Raw genomic sequence first — 25959 nt, forward strand, 5'->3', positions numbered from 1 at the left:
CCCAGCAACCACATGGTGGCTCACAACCATCTGTAACGGGGTCTGGTGCCCTCTTCTGGTCTGCAGACATACACACAGACAGAATATTGTATACATAATAAATAAATAAATAAATATTTAAAAAAAAAAAGAGCTGTATGTTCAAGCAGAGATGGCCAACCCCAGGTGCTCAAACAGTACTACATTTGCTACTATCAGTGCCCAACCTTTTTCTTTCTCCCTATATGTAAGAAAGAACTTTTGTTTTTCCTCCCAACACAAGGAAAACTGCATGTTCACTCTGAACAAATCAATGAAAAAAAGAAGCAAGTTCATTTTAGCTTTTTATTAAAATGCTTAGGATACAGACTGACCTTCCTTTGTAAATGACAGTTTTACTTTTGCTGAAATAGGACACATGTACACTCTGATATACAGAATGAAGTCTCAGTTCATCAGAGGCCCTGGACAAGGGGCCCTGACCCTCGGGTGGAGTTGTGCTCACTGCAGCAGCTTCTTCTGGCCACCTTACTTAAGATGGTGTCTGTGGGGCAGGAAACAGACTGGTGCCACTTTTCAGTAATCTCTTTCTCCAGTGGCCAGAATAAACCACTTTCACAAAGAGCCACCCTGGGCAGAGTCCAGTCTTCTAGCTTGCTATAGGGTGATTAGGGACAAATGAGGAAGACAAATAAGAAAACCAACACTGAGGCAATCACTGCCATGTGCCTGGACAGAGAGACCCTATGGGCAGCCTTTAGCCAAAGGTAGTGAAAAGCACACCAGGTACCTACCCTAGTTCACTCGCCGTCAGCTAGATTCCTTCATTAAGGTTTAACAACCCTTTCCACACCGACAGTTCTCATTCCACCTATTCGTGGGTGAACAATGCATGTACTTTACAGACAAGATACCTCACCAAGCCTCTACATTGGGAACCTGGCAGCATGAGAGAACACTGTCCCACAAGCTCAGTGCTCAAAACTAACACGCGAGAACTCACTCTCCAGGAGTGTGCTACACATCTTCCCTATCCTCTTGAGGACACAAGCCTGTCACAATGCAGCAGAATCGTAATTTTCACCTAAGAACCTACCTCTCACCTTGCAGTAAGGGAAGCAAGAAGCAAGACACCCTCCCTTCTGCAGACCATCTCCTCGCCTTTCATCTACTACAAGGGGAGAATATAAAGTTAACATCATGAAAACCCAAGACAACAAAATGCTGTAAAAATCATGTTCATAATCCTCAGAGGGCTGCTGCTTTCCCGCCAGTGCTCACTGCTCCAGGGGGTGCCCCAGAGCCAAACAGGAAGGCCATTTCATGTTTTCTCTGCTTCCTACTGGAGTGGAAAACAGGAGCCCACTGAACATATCCTTGGTGCACTTGTTGCTACCAGAGCAGACGGAGAGGTCCTCTACCAACAGAATTCAGAGCCTTAAGCTGTTGACTGTGACCTGTGTCCCCTCCTGTTCAGAACATGTCCACCCCCCTAGAATTACTCAAGCGCTTCTGAGACACTCTTAGCATGGGGTCTACATGAGAGACATTAACTCTTCCATGAGGCAAAAGTCACTTTTTATATCTACAGTGAAAAAAGCAAGGTGCTACACAGAGATGAAATTCCACAACAGTATAAAAGCAAAGCCTGCTGACCGCAAACGGCAAGTAAAGCTGACAATGTAACAATGACACTTTCCCACTCCACACGAGGGCCTCCCCTGACCACAGTGGAGACCGCCCCCCGCAAGGCCAAGGCACCGGCCTCTCCTGGCACTTGTGCCCTCAGGTGCCACCTCCAACAAGGCAGTTACACAGTGGAGCTCTGGCCTCCAGTGCGCTATCTGTTCATAATTTTATGAAGTACCTAAATTTCATTTACTAGTTTAAAAAAAAAAAAGAATAGAAAATCTGGACCAAGTAAATTGTGAACTCAAAAAGTTAGAGAAGGGATACCAATTACATTAACAACACTTTCTTTAAAAAATAGAATCACTTTCTTTTGAAATCAACCAGTGGTGAGACGTGTTTTTCTTTCCAGGTGTCCCATGATGGCACCCAGCTTTCCCTGGCAAATCCTGCCAGCCCAAGTCCCTGCACACTGACCTGCATCAGCAGGCATGCAGTGTTACTTCCCACGAGTGGAGAAGAGCACATGTCACCACTGGGCGATGAGCGTAGACAGAGATGCATGGCTTCTCAACGCCAGACATGGTTGGAGAGCTTTCCTTGTTGTATTAGGAAAGTCCATGAGGAAGCTGTGAATAGGATCAGTCCAGAAGAAAAACTCTTTATTTTCACTGTCCAAACATCAGTCAATATACTGGGAGAGCCAGCGGAAGCCCTCGCCGTAGCCTTGCCTCTTGAGCACACTGCACATGAATACTTCCATGGGGCGGGCGTTCAGCTCTTTCAGAGACACATTTCCCTAAGGGAGCAAAAGCCCAGAAAGCCCTGTTAGGACCTCTACATGCAAAAGCACAAATAAACATAGACAGTAACTACAAAATGTATCTGGCCATACAGATTACTTCTGCGGCCTCCAGTTTCAGAATAAAAATTAACAGCTTCTACATACTGCCTCATCCTGAAAACATGCTCTGAATACCCAACATTCATCTGGGCAGTTATGACAAGGAACTGTAAAGAGAACTTCCGGAACCCATGGACCCAGCATGTCCTCTGACAGACAAAACGAGCTTGAACATTTTAGCACATTCGTTAACATAAGCATTCAGGAACAGACACTGTCGGGCTGTATGGGAGACACTGCTGTGTATGTAGCAATCATACAGAAAGGAGGAGGAAGCACTCACACACACACTAATAAACACATGCAATATAGGCAAGTTTTCAGTGTAGCCCAGGGCTACCCTCAATGTGCATCACCACACCTGGCCTGGAAGCATTTCTAGAAATAAACAGATAATGAGTCAAAACGATGGATATGGAGCTAAGCCAGGCATGGTGGCGCACATCTTTAATCCCAGCCATCTGGAGGCAGTGGCAGGTGGATCTCTGTGAGTCAGAATCCAGTCTACAGTCCCAGGTTATCCAAGGCTACACAGAAAGACTCTGCCTCAAAAAAATAAATAAATGGGAATAATGTAAAAAAAAAAAAAGTTCATAGACAACAGTTAAAATTTAAAAGCAGAAGATAGAGAACAGGGGAAAATAGCTCAGTGGACAATGTGCCTGATGCTGATCCCCAGCACCCACATAGCTAGGCATGGTGGGACACATCTGTGATCCCCGTGCTGAGAGAGTACAGAACCAGGTTGATTCCTGAAGCTTGTTGGCTAGGCAACCTAACCTAATAGATAAAAATTCTTTCATTGAAAATGACAGCCGGGGACCATAGGAGAGGGAACAAGGGGAGAGGGGAGAAAAGAGGGAGTTGAGAAAAATTTATAGCTCATAAAATAATAAAATAAATGGCAGTTAAAAAAAAAGGAAAAGAAAATGGCAGCCAAAGTTGACTCAGGTCTCTCCATACATGAACAAGTAGTGACACATACAGAAAGAGCCGGGTTTATATTTCTATATTTTCTCTCTCATCACAGTATGCTTTTCTAGACCAGAACCTCTCTTCACACTATAGGGCACACTAATGTAGGACATTCCAGTTCTATTTCTGGTTTTATTATCCATTTGCTATACAAACCTGAACAAACTACTATTTCCTCACTGGCAAAATGGTATAATAGTCTCACATCTATCAGCAAGAAGCACCGAGGATAATGACTGCTTTGATCTTAATACCTGGAAAACCTAAATAACTAATACTTTTTAAATATTTTTATTTTTTAATTATGCATATATATGTGTGTCTGTGGCAACGTGCAGGTGAATACAGTACCCATGGAGGCCATTAACTGATGTCAGATTCCCTGGAGCTGGAGTTATAAGTGGTTGTGCATTGCCCAACATGGGTACCGAGAAATAAACTTGGGTTCTCTGTATAAGTAGGACGTACTCTTAATTGCTGAGCCATCTCCTCAGCCCCAAAAAATTCTTTAAAAGACTGAAGTCAAGTGTCCTGGCACACACCTTTATTCCCAGCACTGGGGAGGCAGAGACAGGCAGATCTCTAAGAGTTCAAGGCTAGCTTAGCCTACATAGACTTTGTTTCAAAATAGTAATAATAATTAATATTTTTAGTTTGGAAAGATGGCTCAGAGGTTAAGAACACTGACTACTCTTCCGGAGGTTCTGAGTTCAATTCCCAGCAACCACATGGTGGCTCACAACCATCTATAATGAGATCTGGTGCCCTCTTCTGGCCTGCAGGCATACATGCCAGAACACTGTATACTTAATAAATAAATTAAGTCTTTAAAAAAAAGTTTTGAAAAAAAATTAATATTTTTAAACCCCAAAATAAACAAACATTAGTTAGCTGTTGGAGCTTGCTCCTCATGCCCCCATCCAGCTGGTTTTGTTAGAGCAGGCCCTGATAATTAGCACCTAATAGTGGCTAACAACCATCTCAAACACCAGTCCCAGGGTATCTAACACCTTCTTCTGATATCCGTGAGCACTGCATATTTATGATGCACAGGCATATATGCAGGCAAAATGCCCATACGCATAAAATATTAAAAGAAAACTGCCATTTCTACAATTTCTTCAATTATTAGGCACTAGAAAACAGGTAAAGGAGATAAGAGTATAGCTCAGTGGTATAGTACTTAGCATGTACAAGGCCATGGGTTCAAGGCCCTTTTTCTATCACTGGGAAGGAGGAAAGGAAAAAGGAGAGGGAAGAGGGAGGATGATGGCTAAAGGATATGTCCTGATAAAACATTCACACTGAAGAGACCCTGTCTCAAAAAAAACAAAAAAGGAAAAGCGCCCATGTTTAAGTGCCGTGAGTATCCTCTTCACACCTCCTTTAAGACTTTTTCTTACCTTTCCTGTGGTCTGTCCATAGAGCCCAAATATTTCACGGAGTTTTTCTTCACTGATAGCATCTGTCCTGTCAATTTTGTTTCCCAAGATAAGAATTGGCACATTGGATATTGTTTCATCAGTCATTAAAGCCTAAAAACAGAATTAAAACAGCAAACAAACTCGAGTGAGCAACTTAGAAAATGAAGGCTCATTTTGTAATAAAAGCCAACCTCTACTGTTTGATGAGGCATCATGTGGTCCTCTTTGCATCTGACGAACGGCTCATGTTGGCATTAGGTGCCAAGAGGATCACAAGTGAGATGCCCTGGGTTCATGTTTGTTAACAAACCCAAGGTAAAACCAGAACATACTGAGTGTCACAATGAACGAGGACAGAAAGTCAACACTAGCGTAACCATTCATGCTTGAACAAAATCTTAGCCAAGATGTGGAATTGAAACCAGGCTCCACAGAAGGGCAGAACTTGGTAGGTGGAAAGAATGAAGGGCACAAACAATAGCTATGCAACAGTGTGAGAATTCAGGAAGCCACACTGAGCACCGCTTAACTGAATTAAGACATTTATACAGATGTGCAGCAACAGATGGCAACTGACAACCCGAATGTTAAATCGCACTAGATCCTAAAGAATGTGAACCTGAAGTCAGCAGATCTACACCTTCAGGACAGTAAACTGATTAATAAACACTGTCTGTTTGCAGTGCTCACCTAAGAGAGGATCTGTAAGACAGCAGCAATTATTGGATTGAACAAGAAGGATTCTGGGAAGAATTAAAGGAAGGGTCTGAAACAATATATCAGACAAAAGAGGAGACAATGTGGGCATGGATTTCAAGACCTGATTCTCACTATAGGAAAGCAGAGTTGGGAGAACATGTGTGCTTTTACCCTGAAAGTGATTAAAACCATTAAAGGAAACAAGCAAGGGGATGAGCGACAAGTTCCCTCTGGCATGCCACTGCATGCAGGGTGGTGGGAGAATCTACAACAATTTACAGGTTCCCAGAGCATGTCCAGGATGCTGGAGAAGAACAATCACTAGCTTCACTTCAGGAAGGGCCATCTAGTAGGCAGCATTGTGAGGCTGGAGCTCAGCAGGTGTGGGTGAGGGCACCACCATGCAGATGATGACGGAAGAAGCATTAGGACTAGCCTATTGAGGACCAAGCAGAAGAACAAGTGCAAGAGCTAACACTAGCTGGACATGTGGAGCACTCTAACAATCTCAGCATTTGGGACGCTACAGAAGAGGCCAGGCTGGTCTACACAGCAAGACTGTCTCAAAAAAAGACAACCAAATTAATAAAGCAAAAATTAAATCAAGAGTATAAAGTAAAAGAGAGAGAGAAAGAGACAATAAAGTAGGGGCTGGAGAGATGGGTCAGTGGGTAAGAACACTCTCTGCTCTTCCAGAGGATCTAGGTTCAATTCAAATGGCAGTGCACACCTGTCTGTAACTCCAGTTCCAGAGTTTCTGACACCTTTACACAGACATAACACCAGCGAGCATGGGATTGATTGATAGATGAGAGAGAGAGAGAGAGAGAGAGAGAGAGAGAGAGAGAGAGAGAGACAGAGAGAGACAGAGAGAGAGACACAGAGACAGACACAGAGAGAGACAGACACAGAGAGAGACAGAGAGACAGACAGACAAAAGGCCAGGCAGGGGTGGTGCCCGCCTTTAATCACAGCACTTGGGAGGCAGAGGCAGGTGGGTCTGTGAGTTCGAGGGCAGGTTGAGCTACAGAGTGAGTTCCAGGACAGCCTGGACTGTTACACAGAGAAACCCTGTCTCAAAAAACCAAAGAAGAAAAAAAAAAAGGAAAGAGATGGAGAGACGGTACTGTAGAGACGGCTATGTGATTAAGAGCACTGCTTTTGTAGGACTTGGATTTGGTTCTCAGTACCCAGCTCACAATCTTCTATAACTCCAGTTCCATGAGATATGACATTTTCTTCTGGCCTCTATAAGCACCAGGCATGCATGTGGTACACATACATACATGCATGCAAATATGCATACAAAATAATTTTAGAAATAAAAACGACAAGATACAGGTAAAGGAATAGGCATTACAAGGAACATTACAGAAAGTCTGACAAAGGAGAAAACCCAAAGTGAGTAAAAAACTTGAGTGTGCTAGCGGACCACCAAAGTCCATCCCATGACTCTGAAGAAGTAGATTTAAAAATATAAAAACTCAGGGCTGGATAGATAGCATACTGGTTAAGAGCACTGGCTGTTCTTCCAGATCCGAAGTTCAACTCCCAGCACTCACATGGAGGCTCACAACCATCTATAACTGAAGTCCTATGAGATCTGATACCCTCTTCTGGAGCACAGATGTACAAGCAGACAAGACACCCAAAGACATAATACATAAATAAATCTTTTTTTTTAAAGTATAAAAACTGTCTCAGAGTTTCACTATACCAAGACTACATAAAGAGCAACCATAACAAGGGAACACTACTAACTAGGCTGGGACAACAGGCAGAAATGAGGAGTGTTGTGAGCAGCCTGAGCCATAAGGCAGCCTTATCATATGACCTATAAAACACTATTTATTCAAGTTCAAGCTGAGGTTCCTCAGGACATTGAAAAACTAAATCTCACTGGGTCAGAGAGATGGACCAGCAGTTTGTTGAGAGCACTGGCTGCTCTTCCAGAACCATCCCAGCACCCACACGATTGCTCATAATTGTTTATTATTGGTTAGCTCCATATCTAGTGCCCTTCTCTGGCCTCTGCAGACACCAGGCAAACACATAGCACTCATATACAGATTCAGACAAACACTCACAGACATAAAATAAATACATATTAAAAAAGGCAAATCCCATGTCTCAGATTTTAAAATCTGTTCTTCTAGCACTCTGACCACATTAAGTACTGGCACTACAGAATTGCAGTTCTTAACACAAAGGGCAAGAAAGGAAAAGATACATATAAAATAAAACCTACAGTAAGCTCAAGTTTGGATTCCATGAGGCGAGAATGATCCGCACAGTCCACCAGAAAAACTATCCCATTAATCGCTGGCAGATAATTTTTCCAAACCCGACGTGCTAAAAGACAAAATTTGTAGATCAACAAAACAGTTGACAAGTGAATAACCTAATGGTCTATAGAATGAGATTTGCGGAGCTTACCACGTCCTGGCCGCCAATGGTAGTTAAAACAGAGGATACATATTGATGGCCTATGAGCAAATCCTGAGTTTTGAAATCTAGGAGGTTCTGCCTTCCTTGACAAAGGGTAAACCTAGCAACTCCATACCCATCTGTAACTTAGTGGCTGTCCCCTTCGTTAAAGTTTGCCCAAATCTCCACCAGTCCCAATGCTGTAAATGAGGAAATAATAAACTCACCATTTTGGGCCCTGGAGCTACCATTGTTTGCAACCTCCAAGTTAAAACATGATAATATGATTTAATTGTTCATATAATTTTGGTTCCATGGTAATTCCTAATAGCTAATTTGTATGAGTGCTGACAGACTTGAAAGGTGGACCTGGTAGGTACTTGAAATTTTCAGGCCAGGTACTCAGTTTCCAATAATTAAGCAATGCTTTCTGTTTATCATTGTCCTGAGATATGTTCCCACAACATTGTGCAGATTGGGTTGGCCTTGAACTCTCCATCAGATCCCCATTACTGAAATTACAGACCTGTGCCAACATGCCAGCAATAAATAATTTATTTATGTGATTACTTTTTTGTGACAAGACATGGTGAATGTTTCAAAGTAGTGCTTTAACGTACTATAATTTCAGGGCATTGGGGGTGAGGATTGGTGAGCTACATTCTCACAACTTAAGGGATTTGCTTTTTGAGACAGGACCTTCCCACATGGTCCAAGCTGACACTCACGTCCCTAGTGCTGGGGTGCTGGGATTGCAGACATGTGCCACCACACTCAGACTATATTATATTTCCGGTGCTCACATGGATCACAAAGGAGGCAGATCCGCATGGTCGCCTGGCTGCCTCTAAAGTGGGGTGGGACAGAGACTGCAGTTTTCACTCTCACTCCTTGTCACGCATGACAGTTTATCACAAGCCTGTGTGACTTTTATAAATTAAAATTTAAGTCGTCACACAAATAAAAATCATCAAGACGCACAATACTGTAGTAACTCCTCTCAAATGGCAGTCACACATACACCTGTGTGTGCTAGCAGCTGGGAGCCTGAGGTAGGAAGATCGAGAAGAGTTCAGGGCCAGAAGCCAGCGAGACGGCTCGGCAGGTAAGAGCACCTACCACTAAGCCTGATGACCTGAGTCTAATTCTAGAGCCCACACAGTGGAAGGAAAGACTTGTTCCCACAAGTCGCTCTCTAAACGCCATAGGTGTGCTGAAGCGTGAAAACACACACACACACAATAAATATTTTAAAAAAAGTTAAACAAAATCAGTTCAGGGCTTGGAGACAAGGTTCGGTACTTAAGATGGGGAGCAGGTAGGGGTGGGGTGGGAACGGGATAGCTATGTAAAATAAGAAAAGATTATATTAAGAAATTCTTAATTTAAGCCGGGAGGTGGTGGCACACACCTTGATAGGACATAAAACTATAGTGAAACCCTGTCTGGGAAAAAAACAAACAAAAAATTCTTAATTAAAAAATTTCTCTCTCCCACCCCCCCTTTCCTGTTGACACGGTTTCTCTGTGTAGCCCTCGTTGCAGTGGGACTCTCAGTCTATAGACCAGGCTGGCCAAGCATTGAGACCAGTGAGTTTCTGCTTCTCAAATGCTCCCTCACAGGATTGCAATTAGTTTCTTTTCCCAGTCTTCTCAGAATATTCAAGTCTTAAACAGCTCACCCCTGCTCCTAGAGTTTTGCCAAATACAAACTGAGGGTCCATCAGACAAAAATACCCATTCTGTAGATCTCTAAAATACACAGAAGGGAGACTGGGGGTGTGGCTCAATGGTAAACCACTTACTTAACATGTACCAGACCCTGAGTCTGATCCCCAGCACAGCAGAAAACAAGTCAGCAGGGGCTAGACATGACTCAGTGGTTAAGGGTGTGTACTGTTGGACCCAAGTTCAGTTCCCAGCACCACGGTCGGTAACTCCAGCTTCAGGAGGATTCAATGCCTCTGGCCTCTGCCAGTACCTACACTCACATGCACACACACCCCCACACAAAAAACTTTTATAAATAAAAGTAAACTTACTTTTTAAAAAACTGACAAGGCTGGAGAAATGGTTCAGCAATTAAGAACACTGGCTCCTCTTCCAAAGGACTTGGGTTCTATTCTCAGCACCCATCTAATAGATTACGAATGTCTCTAACTCTAGTTCTGGGGGATCCAATACCCTCTACTAGGTTCTGTGGGCACCAGGCATACATAGCACATACGGACAGCACATAAACATATACGCAGGCAAAGCACCCAGAAAAATAATTTTGAAAATTTTATAGGTGTAAATTAAAAGCAAATAAGCAAATATCCATAGAACACACTTTATGGGAATCTAAGAGACAGAGACATAGGCCAAATAAGGCAAAAAGGACTTAGAGCTGAGCAAAAAGGTATTAGAAAATGTCTCAACTGTCCCAAATGAGCAGAGCACACAAAATACCAGTTGAAAGGGGTCACAAATACCCAGTGTTCTTCTGGAAATTTTTGAGAAATTTAAAATTAATTGTTAAGTAATAAAATTTCTTACATATTCACATCCTACTGAATAAAGTATACAAAACAGACTTGGTAATTAAACATAAATATGATATTTTATGGCCAGCCTGGTCTATGCAAAGTTCCAGGCCAGACAAAACTATATATTGAGATCCTATCTTAAAAACAACACCAATAAACAAGACTACTCAACATGTCATTGAGTAGACAAAACTTTCTCAAATGATTCATAAAATAAATAGCACTATGTACTAAAAGAGACTAGCAAATCTGGACAAAATCTATAAACAAACAAAATTCCCTGTATATTTACACCTTTTTAAACACAATTAAAATTAGAAAAACGGGCTGGAGAGATGGCTCAGTGGTTAAGAGCATTGCCTGCTCTTCCAAAGGTCATGAGTTCAATTCCCGGCAACCACATGGTGGCTCACAACCATCTGTAACGAAATCTGCTGTCCTCTTCTGGTCTGCAAACACACACAGATTGAATATTGTATACATAATAAATAAATATTAAAAAAAAAAAAAAAACTTTAAAATTAGAAAAACTCAGGCATGGTGGTGCATGCCTGCAATCCTAGCACCTGGGAGGTGAAAGCAGAGCACAAGGGAACTCATGGAGGGCCTGGGCTACATACATGAAACCTGTCTCTAAAAGAAAAGTAGATGAAACAACCTCACTGAAGTAGTAAAACTCTAATCCTAAATACAAATAATTTACAAGGTAAAATGAGGGCTGGTGAGACAGTTCAAAGGATAGAAGTCCTCGCCTCACTGGGATGGGGACCCGAGCTTGAGTCCCAACAAGGTGGAAGAAAGAACCAAGTCCACAAAGTTGTCTCCCAGCCTCCACACCAGCACCATGGCATGCACACCCCATACATTATGCATGTGCACATACAATTTTTAATTTTAAAAATGTTAAGTGGTACATTTCTGTGCCACTGTGTCTCAGAAAATACCCTCAGTCTCTTACCTTGTTCATGTCCACCAAGATCAAAAGTGGTAAAAGTCATTCCAGCAATCGTCAGCTCTTCTGAGGCTAAAAGTACCAAAAACAAAACAAGAAGGCAAAAGAAATAAACTTCCAACCAAAAGTCTAAGTGCTAGTACTAAAAACCAGTACTAATGCAAATGTAATTACATTTTCAAGCTGTTAAAAGGGCACAGGAATGGAAATAGTCTTAAGCTAAAAGCTTCTGTTTTTCTTTTCTCCAAAAGTTTTCTGCTTAAGATCAGATATGGAAGCTGTATCTCATTACGGAACTGGTCAGCAAAGTCAGTGACAAAGTTCCAGAGACGCAGTGTAACTGACCTGAGTGTATCAAGAGTAACTTCAAAAAATTCTGGTTTCAGGGGCCTCACCTCAGTTGTAACAGAATTACATGAATTGGAGACTCAGCCTCCACACATGACACTGACCATCAAAAGGTCTCACCTGGTATTCTGAAACTTACTGGGATGCAGTGTTGGTACGTGCTGGCCTAGTCTGTCATCTTTCAGCATATGAAGAAGAGTGGTTTTGCCTGCATTGTCCAAACCCAAGAATACAAGTTTTCCAGATTTCTTGTAGAGTCCTACAAGAGAAAAGAACACCTTAATGTTCTTCCCACCAAAGGTCCCTTAGGTATAAATTGAGGCAACGTAATTGCAACCTGTAATTTAGTTCATGAAAATGGCTTTACCTAAGAACTGGAGCACACTGCTGAAGCCATTGTAGATCCACTCAAAGATGAAAGACATTATTGATGTTTATAACCTGTGTAAAACATAAAAATAAAATAACTTTCTATGTGCCTTATTCTCTGGCCATGGTACATGTTCATAGACCCAAGTTTTCTAGACTAGGAAAGCTGGAGACATGGCTCAGCAGTTAAGAATGCTTGCTGCTCTTCTAAAGGACCCAGATTTGACTTGCAGCACCCACATAACTGTTCATGTTCCAGGGGATCTAATACTCTCTCCTAGCCTCCATGGTAAGCATGCATGCAAGCAAGCAAAACCCTCAAATATATAAAATAAAAATCAATCTTGTGCCAGGTAGTGGTGGAGCATGCCTTTAATTCCAGAACTTGGGAGACAGAGACAGGCAGTTTCTGAGTTTGAGGCCAGCCTGGTCTACAAAGTGAGTTTATAAGACAGCTAGGGCTACACAGAGAAACCTTGTCTTGAAAAACAAACAAAAATACCAATCTTGCAAAGACCAACTAATCTCCTTCCCCCTTGAAACAGATTTTACACTATGAAGGGAAGCCTCTAGAATTTTCTTATCTGCAAATTCAGATACTCAGAGAACTAGGAGTCCATGCACGGCCTCCTTTACTGTGAGACGTATTCACTCCAGGCAGCTGCCCATTCACTTAGATAACCACTGGTGCCTACTAGTTGGCAACATTCTTTGGAATTCTATGTCTTTAATAATCAAACCAAGCTGGGCTTTAATCCAAGCACTTGGGAAACAGAGGCAGGAAAATCTTTGACCAGCCCTACCCATACTCATTTGTAATACAGCAAGAGGCTCCAAAGCAAGTAAATATCTTATTTGTTCTTTTGAAACAGTGTCTCAACTACATAGCACTGGACTGCTGGCACAAGTCATGTCAATTAATACAGGCACCAACACTACTTTTTCTATTTCCTGTAGACTTAGAAAAATATACAACTCAAGGCTACTGACAGGCATATAAATATAAGCTCTAAGTGTCGTTAAGAGGAAAGGATTTAGAAATACTGAGAAATGGTAAAGATTCTCAGAGATCCATTTCCTGAACGTTTATATCAGTGCCTTAGTTTAGCGCGGAAAAGAAAAACCACACTTTTTCAGGACAAACTTTATACAAGATGCCGCCAACTGCAATCAGACAAAACTGTCATGAACAGTAATTGGAGGATTGGTTACCCACAAAATATGTGTGTCTATACAGTGGTATACATATATATGTTCTTTTATCTTTTTAGTAATAAGATCTTGCTGAATTGCCCCAGGCTGGCTTCAAACACCAGGGCTTCAGCATTCTGAATAGCTACCATGTGAAGCCTTACCTATATTCTTCCAATATGCAGATGAAAAGCAAACTATCTAGTTACTGGGGTTAAGCCTATGGCCTAACCTTAGAACCTACTTCATGCTTACTCCATTCAGCTTTCAGAAAACAAGAACAATGTTTAGTCAGAGGTACAAATAGAAAACTGTGAAACACAGAACACATTTAATATGTTGAGAAATAGCCAGGAAGGGTATACACACCTGTGATCTCACCATTCAAGAGGCTCAAGAAGATCACAAACTCAAGGCCAGCCAGCTTAAGCTATACATCAAAACCCTGCCTTCTCCTGCCCCCCCAAAAAAAGGAAAGGGAAAGGAAAGAAAAAACCCTGGAGCCAGGGCATTGTGGCCTGTGCCTGTAATCCGAGCACTTAGAAGGCAGAAGCAGAGTATTAGGAGTTCAAAGACAGCCTCAGCTATATAGTGACTCTAAGACAGCTTGAATCATGAGAGATCCCATCTCCAAAAATAAATGAAAATTTTAAGGGAGGGGAGGCTGAGATGTAGCCCAGTGCTAGGAAAGCATACTTAGCTAACATACATAGCCCTGTGTTTGATTCTTGGCATTGACAACCAACCAAATGAACACACACACACACACACACACAGAGAGAGAGAGAGAGAGAGAGAGAGAGAGAGAGAGAGAGAGAGAGAGAAACAGAGAGATTGCCTTATCTTTAAACTTAGTCCAGTAACAAGTATATACTTAAGTTTAAACTTACTGCAGGTAAATAAAACAATATACCTTTCTTCTACAGTTTCCCAAATGAAACATCCTCCCTTGTTTTTCTCACTTTATTTTCGGAGAAACACAGTTCATCTTTAACAGGCTATCACTCCCACTGTGGTCGTGCCTCACAATCCAGCACTTCTAAATTCACGTGTACTGGTTTGCTGCCAATAGTATAGGTACTTCTAAATTTTTTGCTACTTTTTTAGAAGTATTCCCAAGACGGGTAGGGCGGTGTAAACTTTAGTCACAGCACTTAGGAGGCTGAGGCAGGAAAATGAGCTTGAGTTTGTAGCAGCTTTGCCTATATATAGTAAGTTCCAGGCCAGCCTGGGCTACACAGTCAAACTACTTCAAAAAAAAAAAAAAGAAGAAAAGAAAAGGAAAGCAAGTATTCTACATCTGCTTAATTTTATGCATCACTTAAGGAATTTTTTTAAAGTGGTAACTGAATTATTTTGATTTTCTAACTTATTTTCCTTTGCAGTCTTTGTTTTAAAAGCCCCATAAATTCTTTCCACTAAAATGATATAGAAAAAGTATCAAAATGAACTTGTCAGTGATGCTAAAAAGTAGCGACTCCTACCAGATCCCAGGAGTTGGGTTGCCCTGCTGTCCGAGGTTCAGTAAACCGCCTTGCTGACTGCTCTGTCCTTGAGATCTCAGGATCTGAACCAATTCACGTTTCAGCAACCTTAGAATTTACACAGTCCCTGCACTATCTCTCACTTCATCCTTTCCCCAACTCTCTCAAGCAGGGATCTCTGGCCTCATTTAACTAGACGAGGATGTGGACACTCTTAGGCTACTTGCCTTTTCGAGGCTGTGTGGCTGAAAGTGTCAACTCCAAGGACTTAAAACTCTCACCTAAAACTGAAGCCTTTCCTGCTAACGTAAAATTCCAGTCACAAACCTTCTGAAAAGGAAACTTACTTCCCTAACTTACCACCTACACGATGGTATTTTTCCTAAAGAACATTCTCTTTTTCTATTCTTCATCTACTCTATCATCTATGGAATACTAAGAAAACATTAAACCCAACAACACTATTCCTGAACCTAAAGTAAAAACTTACAATTATCAAGACTGGTGGAAACAAACAAAAGCGAAGTCCCCAAATGACCACTGGCCAATAAAGACGTACTCTTTACTTGTACGTATTCCCTCCAGATGAACCTGGGGTAGAAGGCAGCTGGTTATAACCCAAGGAACTCTACGTTGCGGCGAGGTAAATGTCAAAGATCAGCTTTCTCCCAATTCCTCCTAAACCTCCGTCTCAACCTGAGCAGATGGAGCCAAATACTGGGAAAACACCAGAACAGGAGAATACTGAGAAAGGGTCTTTGTTACCATCTTCGCCTGGGCAAAAATGATGGTATCGTTCATCTACGACACACGCCCAAGAGGGAATTTTCCCATGCATAGGAAAAAAGGCGAGGGTGTTGGTGGAAGGAGTGAACACTGGATTCCAGACAGGGCGTCGGATGCCCAGAGGCTGAACGTGGGGCTCATGGCCCTCGGGTCTGCAGAACCCAAGGCTGAGCTCCCAGGGCTCCAGCTAGCCTCACCGAGGACGGAGGCTCCTCCGCTACCGACGCCAAGAAGCCGTTCCAAAAACCCGAACGCCGCCACGCCACCCCGCAGCTGCGGCCCGTCCCCGCCCAGAGCCGGCCCGCGGAACCGCCTGCGTGTCACTTCCCCCCCACCCAGCCCCTCCACCGCGGCCCCCGCCCCGCCCTTCGCTGCCGCCCGCCCAGAGCCCCGTGCCCCACTGCCGCCTCTTCTGCTGGGACCCCTACTCACGGCCCGAGGAGCTCCTCCCGCGGTGGCTGGCGGCGCGACCCTCCCTCAGAGCACACAGAACAGCAGTACCCGGGACCGCCAGCTACGCGCCGGATGTGCGTCACGCCCCTCCCACGGGACTTCCGTGGCACGCACTGGCCTCGCCCCCTCCCGCGTCACGGCGTTCGACCGGTGGGTACCGCCCTACCAGCCACTCAAGCCGCGGAGGGGCGGGCCCAAGAAGTGATGTACTCGCCGGCTGTGGCTCCGCCCTCTCCCTGAAGTAGCACGAGACGTGGCAATGCCTGTCAGGCGGTGAGGGCTTCTGTGCCCAAGTGCAGCAGCTCCTCCAGCCCGGGAGCTTCCAATCCCAGCGCGTTTCCAGACGCACCCGGACGTCCGAAGTGGTGGCTGCTGCTTTTTATAGGTAGACTGTAGGACAGTATTGACCTTGGTGACCTTAGCCTTGGTGGATGCCACCAAGACGTTGTTTTAAGTTGTTTTCCCTGCCTTAGGAAAGGTTTTATTTATTTTTTTTAACTTAAAAAAGCAGGAAGAGTTTATTGAGCAGTTCCAGGCAGTACACTGAGTACCTGGGTTGCTTCATCTAATTTAACCCTCGTTACTGTTCTATGAACTACGTACTGATAGTCACAATGAACAAAATATTTAAGTAGGGCTCACAAAATGGTTCATCAGGTAAAGGCGCTGGTTTGCTGACTGGATTAGCCAGGGCTCTCAAAGAGCTGTCCGGGCATTGGGCTGTACACCTTTAATCTCAGCCCTTGTGAGGCTGAGACTTAATGATTTCTGAGTTCCAGGCCAGCCAGAGGTACATGGTGATACCCTGTCTCAATGTAATAATAAAGGAACAGAGCTGAAAGAATGAATATACAAATATAACTTTTAAAAATTATTTATATGTATGGGTTTTGTTTGCAAGAAGGTACCACTTGCATGCCTGGTGCCTGCAGAGACCAGAGGAGGGTGTTAGATCCCCATAGGGAATTGAACCCAGGCTCAGCCATCTCTCCAGCCCCCAAATACATAAATAATCAAAAGAGGATGGACTAAAGTGGCTTACAGACAGTGATCTGAGCAGTCCAACAATGGCTGTCTCCCAAGGGAAAGGCCAGGAATTGAGGAATTGTTCAGTCCACCTGACTGAATGCCTGAGCAGTCCCAATCTGCTGCTGGGGATCTAGGAACTGCTAGAGAGCCAAAAGCCTTCAGGCTAAGTTGGAATCTCAGATGCAGGTTCTAATATCAATGAAGAAATGCCTCAGCACCAACAGATGAATTTGCCAGTGAGAGTGGGGGTAAACAGGAAAAATCAAAAGCTTCTTTCTTCCAAGTCCTTTTATGTGGGCAGCCTCTAGAAAGTGTAGCCCAGATTTAGAGTGGGACTTCCCATTTCATGTGATCCAAACGTTGGGCGCCAAAATGTAACGGCATAAATGGATACAGACAGATTGTAAAAATATATACAGCTTTTAATGGGGAAATAGACTTACAGAACCACCGTTCCTATGGAGACCAGGAAAGCAGAAGTAGTGGCTGGGAGCAAGCTTCCGCCAAATTTATAGGCAAACATTAGCCCGAGGCGAACACGCCCCCTAAGGGGCGGGACTTATCCCTACAGGGTCGTTTGACCCCAAAGGGTTGCAACCCATAGGTGAAAAACTACTTCTTTACCGAAGTTTGAGAAGACAGGTGGGGGATATTGGTTTAGAAAAAGAGCACAGAACCCAAGACATGGGCATAGGCTGCTCAGGAGGGTGGCGCTCAGGTGTTTAGTGTGTGCTCCTGTAATTTTGTGGTTTGCTAAGTTACATTGTTCAAAGTTACACTGTTTAAGCTTTATAACAAGGTTTAAAGATTAAGCAACACTGGGACTGGAGGGACAGCTAAGTGATTAAGAAGGCTTACTGCTCTCACTAAGGACTGAGTTCCATTTCAAGCACCCACACCAGGTAGCCCACAACATCCTGTAACTTACCAGGACTGCATTCATGCCATATAACTGCACACAGATACACACAATTAAAAGTTTAAAAAAAAAACAACAAAAAGTCAGTTTGGGGGTTGGAGAGATGGTTTTGCTCTTTTGGAGGACCTCAGTTTGGTTTCAGATCGAGTGGCTCACAACTGCCCCAGGGGATCTAATAATGCCCTCTTCTGCCCTGCCCTGCACACACACACACACAAATACACAGTTAAAAATAAATCTTTTGGGGGCTGGAGAGATGGCTCATACTGGCTGCTCTTCCAGAGGACCTAGGTTCCATTCCCAGGACGCATATGGCAGCTCACAACTCTCAGTAACTCCAATTCCAGCGGATCTGACTTCCTCTTCTGGCCTCTAAAGACACAAGGTGCGCACGCACGCGCACAAACACACACACACACACACACACACACACACACACTATGAAGCCCTGGTTAGCCTAGCCTAGAACCTGATATATAGACCAGGCTGACCTTGAACTTAAATATCTATCTACCTCTGTCTCCCAAGGACTGAGATTAATTAAAGTTGTACGACACCATGCCCATCTAGAATATTTTTTCTTAAGATTTATCTATTATGCATATATGTTCTGATGGCATGTATATACCAGAAAAGATCATTATGGATGCTTGTGAGATACCATGTGGTTGCTGGGGAACTGAACTCAGGACCTCTGAGAGAGCAGCTGGTGTCATCTCTCCAGCCCTAGCTGTTTTTTTCTAGCTGTGTTTGTGCATTTGAATGCAGTCCCTACCGAGCCCTACTGGCCGGAAGAGAGTCATTATCTTCAAGAGCTGGAGTTACAGGTGCTGTAATCCACCTGACACCTGACGTGTGTGCTGGGAAAAGGGCTCAGGTCCTCTGGAAGATCAGCAAGCATCCATATATACTGAGCCATCTCTTCAGGCCCTAGAATCATTTTTGAAACAGGGTCCCACTATTTTACTCGAGTTGTCCTTGAACTCACTCTTAATCCATGCAGGCCTTGTCTCTTGAATTGCTAGAACCACAGCATTAAGCCTAGAGAAAGATCTTGAGGATTCTAGTTCAGTAATGGATTCCCACAAAGGCATTATTGGGACATGGTGGAGTAAGAAGTGGGGATCAATCACTAGGTACATTAACTTAGAAGTTATACCTTCTACTCCGCCCCTTCTTGCCTCTGCTTCCTGACTGCCACAGGGTTCCACTCAATCAGTATTAGGTCTTATTATTCTTCACCTCAGGCCCCCAGCAACAGATCCAGCCAAGCTTGGCCTGAAACCTGTGAGGCCAAAATAAACCTTTCTTCCTTTAGATTTTCTATCAGGTATTTGGCCACAGTAACATAAAACTAACAGAGGAAACACAGGTGAGAAATAAGCACACGAGATGCTTAACATTGTAAGCCGTGACAAAAAGACAAACTAAAGTAACAGGGAGACATCCTTGTGCGTCATCTAATGGAGACAGGAGCACCCCTAGGGCTTGCTGGCCAGCCAATCTAGCCAAATCAGCAAGCTCCAGGCCCAATGAGATCGCCTCAAAGAAAAAGTAGAATGGGAACAGCTTGGCTTGGCAGTCAGGAGTGCGCACTGACTGCTCTTGCAAAGGATTGGAGCTCAGTTTCCAGCATCCACATCAGGCAGCTCACAACCACCTGGAACTCCAGCTCCAGGAGTTACTAAGCCTCTAGCCGCCAATAACACCTGCACATACACAGGATAATAAAGTTTGGATTGAATAAATATGAACACTTACTATAAGTCATAACCCGACCATTTTTATAGATGAGGAAAACAGGTTTAGTGGTTTGTACCTTGCCTGTGTACAGAACTGATAAGATCAGCCTGGATTCAAGTTCAGATCGTCCTAGCTCCAAAGGCCATGAACTCATCAAAAATTGTTCTGGCTGGTAACCTCAGTACAATGCAAATGACTGAAGGGCTCAGTTTATTGATTAAAGAGGTAAATGCCACGTTTACTTTAACTTTTGTTAAAGGTTTGGCTTTCTGCTAACACAACAGTAATTTATAGGGTTTTCTTTGGAATGCGATCCCAGGAACTAGGTATAGAACAGAACGTCTATGTGCACAAGAGATTCCATTCTCGCATGCCCCAAAACGAACAGCTTATTTTTCTAAATAAGCACTTACAATGTTGCTCGAGTTGGCCCAGAACTTGCAAAGTAGGCCAGGCTGGCCTTGAACTCATGATATGCACTTTGAGGGTTAAAAGTGCGTACCACTATGGCCGGGCGGTGGTGGCGCACGCCTTTAATCCCAGCACTCGGGAGGCAGAGGCAGGCAGATCTCTGTGAGTTCGAGGCCAGCCTGGTCTACAAGAGCTAGTTCCAGGACAGGAACCAAAAGCTACGGAGAAACCCTGTCTCGAAAAATCAAAAAAAAAAAAAAAAAAGTGCGCACCACTGTGCAGTTTTTATCTAGTAAAAGGGAATTCTAGAACTACTGCTAGGAAACTAACACTTTGCAGTACCCGCACCTGCTTGGTAATGTTGACACTGGAATAAGAAATATCCTAAGCCAAGTTTCAGCAAAATAACTTTATTTCCTAACACAGTAAACATATACATCCAATATGTGGTACTTCCATGCCAACGGCTTTGAGAGTTAACATGTGTAAAAGCTGTCTTGGTTGAGATGTGAAGTGTCTGGATGGCTAACCTTCTCAACATATTGGACTGGCCACAGCAGAATCTGAATCTGCTTCACTAGGCAAGTTACAGAAATTTAAAGCCTTGAAACGTTACTACACTTTTGCATCTAATGCTTCCAGGCGAAGAGGATGCAGCAGGATCAGCTTGGATTCCAGGGCATCTCATCATCAGTTTTTCTGGTGATGGAACCATTTATCCACTGTAGCCAGAAAAAAGAAATGCAAATTAGTCTCTGCTAAGAACGCAAATTATCAACATATAACAAAGAGTAGGCTGAGGATGTGGCTCAGCAGAAGAATGCTGGCCTATCAAGGAATACTACAGGCCTTTGCATGGCTGCTCCTATCCATGACCTCTAGAACATGCATGCAAAGCTACAGTCAAAAAGCTAGTGCTTAGCACAGGCTTATATCGGGGTCTCCTCACTAATTCTTCTTTTTTTTGTTGTTGTTTTGTTTGCTTTTTTCAAGACAGAGTTTATCTATAGCTTTGCAGCCTGTCCTGGAACTCGGTACACCAGGCTAGCCTTGAACTCATGAAAATCCACCTGTCTCTGCCCCCTCCCCTACCCCAGTGCCCTGATTAAAGGTGTGCACCACCACTGCCCAGCTCCTCATTCATTCTTTTCCCTTCCTTCTTTCTCTCCCTGTTTTGAGATTAGGTCTCCTATAGGCTCGATTAATCTGAAACTCAATATAGAGTCCAAGTTATCCTCAAACACTTAGGCACTAGGGTATACACCACCAGGGCAGCTTAATTTTTTTTTTTTAAAGCAGCAGACTTAAAAAAACAAAGAAGAAATTTGGATTCCTTTTCCTTTCCTTTCCTTTTTTTTTCAAGGCAGGGTCCTTCTGCGAAACCCAAGCTGGCCTTCAGCCTGTGAACATTCTGCCTCAGCTTCCAGCGGGCTGGGATTACAGGTATGCAGTACCTCACCTATCACAGAGATTTCCAAGATTGAAAGAGGGTTTAGAGCTCTTCTCCAAGTCAAGCAGGCATGTCTGCATAGAACGTAGGATATAGCCCACGCTGAGCCCTCCCACAGTGGCCACAGGGAGGATACAAGTACACAAATCAAGAAGAGGGAAGAAAAAGAGAATGGTGGCACGCAGCATCCCACCCACCGCACACACACTGCAGAGCTTTAGTGTAGCTTCCTAAGTGAAGGAAAGACAGGCGCAAAAAGACAAACAGCTTGACTGAACTGCAGAGTGGGGAAAGGTTGCTGGAGGCCGACGGCAGGAGACTTGATGGGACGGGGAGACAGGAGCTAATCAAACAGCCCACGCCAGTCACAGCAATCAGCTTTATTTAAGGGAATGGGGACTATACTACTAATAATGTACTGCCTATTAATATCTTCTTCCTGCTGATGGGGAATAAACACAGATCTTCTAGCATGTTAGCACACTATATCTATCTATATAGTATATATATACTTATCTATATATCTCTATCTATCTATCTATCTATCTATCTATCTATCTATCTATCTATCTATCTATCTGTCTATCTGTCTATCTATCCATCCATCCTCTCCTGGGTCCCATTATATATTTCAAAGCAGCTACAACTGTAATTTTTAATGTTTGCCCACAAATAAGTATGTAAGGTGATATTTTGCTAACTCGATTTAAGCTTTCCATATTATAAACATACAGTAAAACTTATACCCATAACTGTATGTAACTATTTTCCAAGTAAAAAAATACATATGTACTATATAACTTCATACAAACACATAACTAATAACTGTAGTGGACTCAGGTCTTACCATCTGTTGGTAGTGAGCAGCCAGATTCACATGGTGGTGGCAACTAAAACAAAACATTAAAATATTAAAACGTAGTCTAACCACTAGAGGGAAAGTTAAAAGTATACTGGTAAAATTGAAAAATAGACAGGAGACTACCAATTTGTAGTCTCTAAAACTAATTTATGGGAACAACAGTGTGATCTGCTAAGACAGGGTTCTTAACCTGTGGGTTGTCACCCCTCTGGGGTCAAATGTCAGATATTTGCATTATGATTCATAACCATAGAAAAATTAGTTATGAAGTAGCAATAGAATAATTTTATGGTTGGGGGGTCAAGCATGAGGGTCACAGTATTAGGAAGGTTGAGAACCACTGGGCTAAGAGATCATATATTATACATTATACACAAGTCTCTTTCAATTTTTAAAAAAGAGCTACTTAATTTTATGTATAGGGTATTTTGCCTTAATATGTATGTGCAGCACATGCGCTCCTGGTGGCCGTGGAAAATGAGAGCAGGAGCCAGATCCCTGAACCAGAATTATGGATGGTTGTAAACCACCACAAGGATGCTGGGAATTGAACCCTGCAAGACCAAGCAGTGCTCTTAACTAATTAACCATTTCTCCAGACCCCACATCCAGGTCTCTTAATAACACACACAAAAGAATGTGCCTGAGCCACCTCACCCAGTTTTGTTTTTCCTGTTCATCTCACTGTCAGGATTCCTGTGTAAACGAAGATGAATCTAAATGCCCTGCGTTCATCACCAAGTCATTTTCCTTTGTAATGACCCATTGATGAGGCCCTGGGAAGTCAGTCAGACCTCATTTGTTTTTGCTTGCTGCCTGATAGCATAAATGAATTTTTTCTTTTTTGGTTTTTTTGAGACAGGGTTTCTCTGTGGCTTTGGAGCCTGTCCTGGAACTAGCTCTGTAGACCAGGCTGGTCTCGAACTCACAGAGATCCACCTGCCTCTGCCTCCTGAGTGCTGGGATTAAAGGCGTGCGCCACCACCACCCGTGAATTTTTTCTTTAAAAAAAAAAAAAAAGATTTATTTTTCCTTTGTGTCTAGAAATGTTTCGCCTATGTACATCTATGCACCATGTGTACGCAAGGGCCCAGGTTGGATCCCGTGGAGCTGGAGTTACAGGTGCTTGTAAGGCACTATGGGGTGCTGGAAACAGAACCTGGGACTCTGCAAAAGCAGCAACTGGTCTAAACTACTGAGCTATCTTGTCCAGCCCCATAAATGAAAATAATTTTCAAATGATCTAGTTCAATCGTCTGCTGAATCCAAATCAGATTATTTTATTGTTGGTTTTGTTGTTGTTGGATTTTTGATACAGGATTTTTCTGTGAAACAAGCCTGACTGTGCTGAAACTCACTCTGTAAACCAGTCTGGCTTCGAACTCACTGAGATCTGCCTGCCTCTGCCTTTTGAGTGTTGGGATTAAAGCATGTGCCATCACTGCCAATCCCAGCACTCAGTAAGCAGAGGTAGGCAGAGCTCTATGTAGTTAGGACTAAATGGGGAGACTATCTCAAACAACAAAACAAACAAACAAACAAACAAATCCCATAAAAGCCGGTGCTGCTGTCCTGGACTGTACTTCTTGTGAGACGGTTTTGTAGTATACATTGCTCTTGCAATGACTCCTGCAGTGTGCTTACTCTCATGGTCTTGGCTACAAGCAAGTTAACTAACTTCCCATTTGGTCTCTTGTGGAAGACGTTTGACAGGTAATGGGCTTGTACAGTACCCAGTACATTGAGCAATTGAAAGACCTGGATAAATCCAGACCCCTCTAGGAGGAAGAGCCAAAAATCTAGGATTAGCTGGTTCAGTGACTGTTTCAGGAACTAGCTGAAGATAAAGTTAGATTGTAATCTTGAGAAACAGGGAGTTACCCCCTTGTGATTATCACTGGTATTTTCAGAATTTTCAATGATCATTGGTATTTTCGGAATTTTCCAATGATGCCCTCCCTACACCCTTTGGATTACTGGGCTGTGGTTTCTTCCCTTAAATATCCCTTCTCCCAGCTACTCGGGGTTGAACTCCTCTCCTGCGTGGGTTATGAGTCTCGGCCCCAGTGCACTGGCTCCTGTCAATAAACCTTGTATGATTGCAGCAAGGACGGTCTCTCTTGAGTTACTGGGGGGGGAGGGGGTGTGTGTGTCTTTCACAATCACTCTGGACTTTACACGTCACCTACTTTGTATCTGCACCACTTAGGGTTGACCATGACCATTCTTCAGCTTTCCCCTCTCAAATGCCTATTCTTGTCTGTGTTCACAGTTCTGACCTCAAGATGTCAGTCATATGCACACAAATGACACTCAAATACTAGTTGCAACAAGTACTTCTTCCCTTGGAGCACCCTATCGCTCAGCCGCTGAGTCATCTTTCAAAAGCAAAGGATTACGTACAGCATCCACAATGGCTTTGGCAGCATCAGGATCACACTTGAAGGGGCTCTCCGACACGGTGGTGTTCATGCTAGTGAGTAAAGTGAACATAGTAATAAGATAAAAGAACAACACGGTCTCCTCATCCATCCAAAAAAACTAAGTTGATAATACACCAGATGGCTTTGTGGGGAGGGGGGAGCACAAGGTCTCATAATGTAGCCTGGCTAGCCTGGAACTCAGAGAATACTGGGATTAAAGGCAGTATCATCATGCCTAGACCAGATAGCATTTAAATTCGGTTTCATTGAAAGCATTCTTGCTTATCCTAAACATCCTAATTATTTATCTGGTCAAGGTCCACGTGTTCTTGTAGCTGATGTAGTTCAAATCTCTTAATAATTTAGACTTAATCATCGGAGATCAAATCTGCTGTAGCACTCACTAAATAGCTGAGAAATGCAAATTAAAATCTGAAACATTTCTCCCCCAATTCTGTTTCTTTTTTTTTTAATATTTATTTATTTATTATGTATACAGTATACAATATTCTGTCTGTGTGTATGTCTGCAGACCAGAAGAGGGCAGCAGACCTCATTACAGATGGTTGTGAGCCACCATGTGGTTGCTGGGAATTGAACTCATGACCTTTGGAAGAGCAGGCAATGCTCTTAACCACTGAGCCATCTCTCCAGCCCCCCCAATTCTGTTTCTTTAAAAAAAAATATATGAATCTAACAAAACACCCTGCTCCCATCAGTGTTGGTGAAACATGTAAAGTACAGATACTCCTGATAGAAAAAGTACACGCCTTAACTCCCAGCACTCAGGAAGCAAAAGCAGGCAGAGCTCGAAAAACTAGACATTCTTTGGGATTATACAGCTGAAAAATAAACAACAAAACAAAACAAAAAAACAAAGGCTTATCCACTAAATAGATTAGACAATCAAGGAATCTTATACACTGTAATGGACAAATGCTTAAGATGTAGTTTTAAAATTAAAAAGCGCCGGGC

General features: G+C 43.1%; 2 protein-coding genes across 4 annotated transcripts in view; both read right to left on the minus strand.

Moving 5' to 3' along the window:
* Positions 1-310: 310 nt before the first annotated feature.
* Positions 311-16253, minus strand: Sar1a (secretion associated Ras related GTPase 1A). Of its 3 annotated transcripts, XM_075980160.1 has the most exons (8): positions 16127-16250; positions 15399-15499; positions 12232-12305; positions 12004-12123; positions 11523-11588; positions 7859-7962; positions 4891-5022; positions 311-2407 (listed from the first exon to the last, which is right to left on the minus strand). In XM_075980160.1, exons 3-8 carry the CDS (start codon positions 12287-12289, stop codon positions 2291-2293), a joined length of 597 nt encoding a protein of 198 aa, XP_075836275.1. In that variant the 5' UTR covers positions 12290-12305; positions 15399-15499; positions 16127-16250; the 3' UTR covers positions 311-2290. The 3 variants fall into 3 exon arrangements, with proteins under 3 accessions (XP_075836275.1, XP_075836274.1, XP_075836276.1); XM_075980159.1 differs by lacking the exon at positions 15399-15499 and having other exon boundaries at positions 16127-16253; XM_075980161.1 differs by lacking the exon at positions 16127-16250 and having other exon boundaries at positions 15468-15494.
* A 4390-nt stretch (positions 16254-20643) lies between these two features.
* Positions 20644-25959, minus strand: part of Ppa1 (inorganic pyrophosphatase 1) — a 29289-nt gene continuing 23973 nt past the window's right edge. The window contains exons 9-11 of the mRNA XM_075980162.1: positions 24965-25034; positions 22547-22589; positions 20644-20971 (exon numbers count right to left, since the gene is read on the minus strand). Of these exons, the coding sequence (XP_075836277.1) occupies positions 20940-20971; positions 22547-22589; positions 24965-25034 (145 nt within the window). The 3' untranslated portion in view covers positions 20644-20939. The remainder of the gene's footprint in view (positions 20972-22546; positions 22590-24964; positions 25035-25959) is intronic.

Source organism: Microtus pennsylvanicus, chromosome 7, assembly GCF_037038515.1.
Source record: "Microtus pennsylvanicus isolate mMicPen1 chromosome 7, mMicPen1.hap1, whole genome shotgun sequence".
NCBI classification, from domain to species: Eukaryota; Metazoa; Chordata; class Mammalia; order Rodentia; family Cricetidae; genus Microtus; species Microtus pennsylvanicus.

Coding starts and splice junctions, on each gene's coding strand:
- Sar1a (XM_075980159.1), bottom strand. CDS start 12,289: ATGTCTTTCATCTTTGAGTGGATCTACAATGGCTTCAGCAGTGTGCTC. Junction 12,124..12,231: donor CAGTGTGCTCCAGTTCTTAG/GTAAAGCCATTT, acceptor TTTCTCTTGTAG/GACTCTACAAGAAATCTGGA. Junction 11,589..12,003: donor CGTACCAACACTGCATCCCA/GTAAGTTTCAGA, acceptor TGGTACTTTTAG/CCTCAGAAGAGCTGACGATT.